The sequence below is a fragment of the Zerene cesonia genome, unplaced genomic scaffold (assembly GCF_012273895.1).
Source record: "Zerene cesonia ecotype Mississippi unplaced genomic scaffold, Zerene_cesonia_1.1 Zces_u002, whole genome shotgun sequence".
Lineage (NCBI taxonomy): Eukaryota > Metazoa > Arthropoda > Insecta > Lepidoptera > Pieridae > Zerene > Zerene cesonia.
The window spans coordinates 2,103,579-2,110,852 of record NW_024045132.1 but is presented as its reverse complement, the minus strand read 5'-3'; the positions used below and the strand labels follow the sequence as shown (position 1 = coordinate 2,110,852).

The window sequence follows — 7,274 nt, the reverse complement described above, 5'->3', positions numbered from 1 at the left end:
CATCACCCAAGCAGAAACAGGAGAGAACGCACAAATCCGACAAGATTAAAAACAACACATCATCCGAAAATGTTTATCCCATAAAGGTCACTATCAAACCGTTCGAATTCAGTAGCGACGGCAACGAAAGTACTGAAGTCAAAAACAAAAAGGATAAGAAGAAGAACTCGAAGAAGGATCATTCGTCGACATCAGGCGCGGAAGGGGAGACTCCAAAGAAGATACACAAGCGAAGTTTCACATCACCAATCCTAACGAACACACCGCTGATGTCCATAACGCCTATCGTCGCAGACAGTCCATACGATTCGCAAAACGAGCACTCGAATGAATCCACAAACTTACCGCCTCCTAAAAAAGACATGGCGTACACACAAAACCTGTCGTTTTCAGCGTTGCTCAATGATTCAAAGGAGAGGGACTCCAAAGCGATCGAGAGCTCAATAGAAAACACGTTGGCTAATTTGTCGTCAGATATCGCGAATTACAAAGCAAACAGGAAGAGGAGGAAGGAGAAGCACAGGTCGAGATATTCGCCCGATCTCTTGCGCTCGCCATCAAAGTCTCACAAACATAAGCGGAAGAAGAAGACGCAAGATATGGAGAACCCAGAACCACCGCATCCAAGAATTACTATAAAGGTAAAATTTTCATTTCGCAACATCAATATATATGTATATCATCATCATCAGCCCATATATGTTCCCACTGCTGGGACAGAGTCACACAGTCCTCCTATGAGGGATCAGTCCATAATCCACCACGCTGGCCAAGTGCGGGTTGGCAGATGTCACATGTCGTCGATCTTTTGATTATCGTACATGCTGGTTTCCTCACGATGTTTCCCTTCACCGTGAGCAGTGGTGATGTTATCTACATGTGCAGATAAATTGAAAAATCAATTTATTTCCTGCACGCTCGCCCGGTCTCGAACCCCGACTTATCTATTTTTGAAGTCCGAGGTTCTCACCACTGAGCCACCACTGCACTATATACGTATATGAATCGTAATAAAGCAAAAAATAACCTAGTAAACCTACTTTTATAATGCTAAAAATAGAAAAATAGTGTTCATTAATAGTAGTTCAAGTATGGCTCGAAGGACCACTAAGTGTATTCCCTTGGTGACTGAAGTCCATTCGGGCACACAACAATTCCATCGGATTCAGTTAGAAAGAATTATAATGCCATTACTTTTGCCAGTCTCATCTATTAGATGTTTACTATATTGTCTGTCACTGTGAACTCAAATTCCTAATTACTTGCTAGTATTTCATTGGTCTTGGTTTTTAATTGACGGTGGACCGCATTGACTCACTATATTTTTAAGGCGAATGGACCATAAGAGTATTTAAGATGATGCGATAAAATATGGTATATGGTATGATAGGTTGGCGTACTTTCACAAGTATTATATACTGTATATACGTATTTATATACTGTCACCAATCACACACACTGAGACAGTTAACGCGCCCATAATTTAGAGCAAGAAACGGGCCTCCGGCTCCCCCAATCACTGAACGAAACACAGTAGCATGCTACTATTTCACGCTACTATTTCTTCTGTGAGGGTGTGATACTTTCCAAATCGTGCTCGACTCCCACATTAATACAAAATTCTTGTACTGAGTGCGTATGACATGTGTGGAATGGGATGTTAATTAATTTGGTTTTTGTTATGTAGATTAAACCAATCCCAAAGCCGGATGGGTCACTCGACACGCAAATGTTCTACGTACCTACAGACAGCAACGATGGCCCGCCGCCCGCCGTTGTTAAGAAACACTCTAAGGTAATATACTATTTTGTATTTTCAAGCACAAATATAACGTTTTATTAATCGAATTAAAAAAAAATACTACAAGACATAATTTTTTTTTTTTTGTTGATTATATGTGATTTATCTGCAGAAACATTGTTATTGTTGTTATATTTTTTTTAAAGTATTGTCATTTATTTATTGACTAGATATAATATTCGATTAAATAATTGGAAAATTATCATAAAAAAAAGTAAAGACAAACGTCCTCTTAACAGATATACAAATATTCTAATAATAATATGAAATAAGATCGTCTTTCATATTTCTATTGTAGCAAATAATAATAAGAATGTCAATATCATGTTTCAAGTTTACACGACAAACAAAACTGAGTCGTAAAACAGAGTCGGTATTTGTGTACTTACTCTATTTGTGTTTTATCTAGTGTATGCTTTCTAATAATATGCATTTATATGACTCTGCAGCGAATGCAAATAAGTGTGTTTGTTTAATCTGTTTGTTTGTCATGTTTTACATTAGCAACCGGAACCGGATATCGCGAGCGTGCCCGTGACCCCCGCTGTCATTCCGCCTGATCCTTTAGCGACTACTTCTGTAAGTTAATTTATAAGTCTTAAAATGTTGAAAGTTTTTTGAAGATTAATGCTGGTGAGAAATTAATACACGGGATCGGGGGTGGCCGAGAGGCTAGGCGTTGCTAAAGCAAAATGACGCGGGTTCGAATCCCGCCTCTATCAAATCCTTTCTATTCTTTAAAAAAATTCTCATTTATAAAGCATTTAAATGCTATAAAATTAAAAATAAATACTTTTCTCTTATAATCAATTTCCTTATTAGTCTCTTTTGTAGTTTTAAAAACATTGAGAAGAAAATTCAGGAAATGTTACTAGTTTAAAAATCAAAATTTACTTAACACAATTAAAGATTCAACAATCTTATTATCTAATTACAATATTATATATTGTACAGTATCGTATATGAGTAGGACGCATGCATTTTCATATACTCAGTACCTATTAAATTTTCAAAATAAATCTCTAATACAAGCTGCCAAGTAAACCAGAGGAAACTGTCGAGGAGACAGTAAGCACAAAACCGAAGGTGAATATTTGTATATCATATTCTATAAAATATGGAAATTTGACATGAACATGCACTGGCTTGAATCCAAACGCGAAAAATGTATACCTTTTATTTGAGAATCTATGAGTTCTTCTACTGTGCTTTTTTTACCTTTATGTACACCGAAATAAATTCAACCTTATTGGAACGAGTTAAAGTTGGAATTACTAAGTTCACCGTTGGTGAAATATTTAATCCCTGATTGTGTATCCATGTGTTATTATTGATCGAACGTTTTTGTATTATATTTTTATATCTTTATCCACATAAAAATAAATTGTTCTTCGTTTGACTCGCTAAATCTAGATAATGGCTTAAGCAATTTGGCTATTTAAGGTAAATTTTGATATTTAAATATTTTGAGAATTTTTTTATTTGCGAGCTTTAAACGGTGAAAACGTTTCCTTTTTCCAATATTAAACTGCCTTCTGTATGTGTATATGCTTAGATAAAGTTACGCAATAGATTTGATGTAATCCTTTATAATAGATAAAGTAATTCAAAAGGAAGGTTTGTATGTATAACTATTTGCATGCCCCGCTCCGCTCAGGTGGTCATTTATCGTAATTGAGCTTATTATCTACTAGACGCTTGTCCCGGCTTCATCCGGGTACTAAGGTTTCTGTTTTATCTCAAGGGGGCATTCGGGATAATAACCATCCTATCACCCAACTCAGCTCATACCCTGTCTGTACGCTAAATTTCATCAAAATCCGTTCAGTAGTTTTAGCGTGATTGACGGACAAACATCCAAACAAACAAACTATCCCATTTATGAAATTCGTATGATATCATCTTTTAACTTGAATCAAACAGCACACTGCCCATAGCGTGCAGATTTGATTAAAGTCAGATGAAGAGTTTAGGTGTTCATCGCGTACAACAACGTGACGCGTAGTCTATACTAATATTATAAAGCTGAAAAGTTTGTTTGTTTGAACGTTCTCATCTCCGGAAGTACTGCTCCGATTTGGAAAATTTTTTCAGTGTTAGATAGCCCATTTATTGAGGAAGGCTATAGGTTTTATATGTAAGACGAACCGCTAGTGAAAACATAATAGACGTATACATGATATATAACACGCGTGTGCAGCGGTCGCGCGAGAGCCGGTCGCGGCGCGGCGGCGGCGGCGCGGCCGCCCCGCCCGCCGCGCCGACGCCGCTCACGCACTGCGACGTGTGCCGCCAGCCCGGCGACCACACCGACCTCGTCAGGTATACGGGTTACATTCATTCTCATTCTTGCCCTTCGGTTTACTCTCTCTCTTTACTCTCTCGTAACGCGAGCAGGAGTGCGACCGCCTCATATCCTACGCTATCAAGGTGCGGTATGTATAGCATTATGCACCTTATTGTGTGCGTGTTAAGAGGGATTTTTGTTTGTACCTCAACTCAGTATGTACTCTTTCATGGTAATGTGAACGACTATACGCTTTATTGTGTAGGTAGTAGGAGATATTATTCTTACTCTTCGGTTACAGCTTCTGCAGCAAAGGCGTTCCGCTTTGCTCATCTTGTTGATTGTGTGATAAATATTTTGTTGCAAAAAGTAGTCACTGATGTTCCTTGGGAAGAAGGCACTCCAGATTCTAAAATGGGATCCAATGAGAGCAATTTTCTATGAAATACAAAAATAATTTCGTCGATCGGCTGAAAATCAAGGGCTTTACCGAGTAACAAAACTGAAAAAGATAAAATAAATTTGTTATTGGGAATGCCGGTTTAAAATATACCTGAAACATCAAGCGATTAGTAAAACCGGCCCTTATGTTTCGATTGCGAAAACTACCATTTTACTACTTGGTCCATATCCATAATAAGTATTTAATCGGCATTCAAAAAAGAAACTTTTAACAAATATTCCAGGGTCTAGTCAAGAAACATTCACTCTATATTGTTTGATTAATCTGATCACCCGGCAAACGTTACTTTCCCAGAACACCCTTATCACATAGCGGTATGAAATATACTTTACGACCCCGACGTACTGAAAGAACACAAACACTTCATAGAAATCGGTCAATCAGTTTTGCATGCGTTTGTTAACAAGCATCGTGACACTAGAATTTTTTATATAAAGATAACTTCACCAACGAACCTTTTTATCTCAATTTTCTTTCGAGCAAGATTCAACATGAGCATGCATATATTTGCAACGCTAGACTAAACAAAAGATACGCGGAGACGTTTTACTGAATAGAGACGGACTTTTTGTTCTAATTGTTACGAAATATTCACAACGCAGGTGTGACGAGTGTCAAAAACGTTATCACTTCACGTGTCTGGAGCCGCCTTTGAATAAAAACCCCAAGAAGCGCGGCTATTCCTGGCATTGCGCTGACTGCGACCCCACTGTGAGTATTTCTTTTGTGTGTCTGTAAATCAGCTTTCTTTGTATGCAGATTACTTTTTTGCTAATGTGGATTTCTGATAGACTTTAAATATATTCTTGATAATATATTGTCTAAAATATATGTGTCTGTTCATACTTCGCAGTTCGTAAAATCATGCAAGTACACTATTCACACACACTATATTTACAATTTTGTCACTTGTCACAAACAATAAGTAATACTTATAACTCTTTTGACTATAATTGGGTGTGTGATTATCGTTTTTAGGTAGTTGTATATAATATCTGTAAGTTTGAAATATAGCTAATCATGCAAAACTTTATGAACGAAGTTACCATTACACAGAGTTAATTATTGCATATATGCACCTTTACAAGGTGATGCTTTAGGTCATTACAATCTGATTTTTGGTTTTATGGCATTGAAATAATTTATAAATGAGAAATTTTTAATTTGGGTGTCCCTTAGGAATATGTAACCGAAAGAGTAGAGGAAATTCGATTGCTAAGGCGGGATCATGGGTGGCCGTGCGGATAGGCATTACTACGGCTTGGCAAAAAGACGCGGATTCTAATTCCGCCTCGCGATCAGATCTTTTCATTTCTTTAAAAATGTCGCACTACAATTTGTTTCATACAGGAATACATTTTTTACAGGACATGGAAGATAATAATTGAGAAGATGCGTGATGAAGTTAATATTAAGATTAATTTAAATAGTCAGAATATTATATAAAATTGGTCTATGATTTTTTATCACAGCTGCTTAAAAATGTTTGAGTTAAGGCCGTTATTTCAAACAAGTACATTATGTATTTGAATCTCGTATTATTAGCAGTGAATCTTTCACATTGAATGGATGGTTGTTTCAAATGTCATGCATTTAATCTTGAAATATAGAATTGTGGAAAAAATGAGTTTTATTTGAGTAACCGATATAAGTCATTACTTTTTCAAAAAAAAAAATGGCGGGAATCCGAGGCAATAGGCATCTATAATTCCCAAATTTCGACTTCTTTGAAATATGACAGATAGATTATGTAACGAGAAAAAATGTATAAAACCACAATGGACACAGACATAGACAAAAATTTACTCACGCACGAGAACACACAATAACTAACAAAAAAAGGAAAAAAACGCTGATTATTACAAAGAAAGAAATAAGAAAAGCATAAATATAGACATGGCAATTTAAGGAGAGAAAAAATGTACATTACACTAGAACTTATAATAGCTATTGTAGAGATGCAATATATAAAAGAAAATCGTCAAGAAGGGATACAAAAATTAAGCTTCGGAGTGGAAGGAAGGTCTTTCGGATGCCCTTCTAGATGCCTTTATCAGTCCTTTGCTCTCTTATGCTTATTAATTCGTTCCTGCATCTCATCTTATTCGGCTATCTAAAGGTAGGTGGTAGCACTTATCATCGGCAACCCACCCTAAACTAACCCTTGCGGACTTACATAAAAACACCTTGGGCACCAACTTGATACTTAAGGTATCTTAAATTGATTTTCCTATCAGTACTTCACCCCAAAAATCGGTTTATGTGACAGATATTGAGATAAGGGTCGTAAACTTTTAAGACAAATTACAAGATTAATTAAGTCTCGTGATTTGGTACGATAATTTCGTCCAAATATTGTGAAAAGAATAAAGTTTTTTTTAAACATTGGAGAGTATACAATGGCAGACAATTATTTTCAATTTACTCGCCAACTATCACAACTTGTGTTGGTTTAGTTTCTTTCTAATAATAATAAAGTACCACGGAACCAACGCGTTATTGCCCATAACGTGTTGTTTCTGTTGGCTTCTTATACATGAATACATAAGATCTGAATTTGTTACTTATAGGTAATGATATTGGTATAAGCAATGAAAAATACAAACATAAAAAAAAAGTTTATTTATAGAATTTAATATATTTATAGAATTTAATATGGTGCACATTAAAGTATTTTGTTTTGAATATAACGTCATATTTATGCAGATACGAAAATAATAAAA

General features: G+C 36.0%; 1 protein-coding gene across 1 annotated transcript in view; it reads left to right on the top strand.

Annotated features, from left to right (window-relative positions):
* LOC119838289 (PHD finger protein 14) overlaps positions 1-6,175 on the top strand; it is a 17,359-nt gene extending 11,184 nt beyond the window's left edge. Inside the window, exons 12-17 of the mRNA XM_038364157.1 lie at positions 3-641; positions 1,688-1,795; positions 2,306-2,380; positions 4,002-4,123; positions 5,154-5,262; positions 5,919-6,175. Of these exons, the coding sequence (XP_038220085.1) occupies positions 3-641; positions 1,688-1,795; positions 2,306-2,380; positions 4,002-4,123; positions 5,154-5,262; positions 5,919-5,939 (1,074 nt within the window). The 3' untranslated portion in view covers positions 5,940-6,175. The remainder of the gene's footprint in view (positions 1-2; positions 642-1,687; positions 1,796-2,305; positions 2,381-4,001; positions 4,124-5,153; positions 5,263-5,918) is intronic.
* Positions 6,176-7,274: the final 1,099 nt, after the last annotated feature.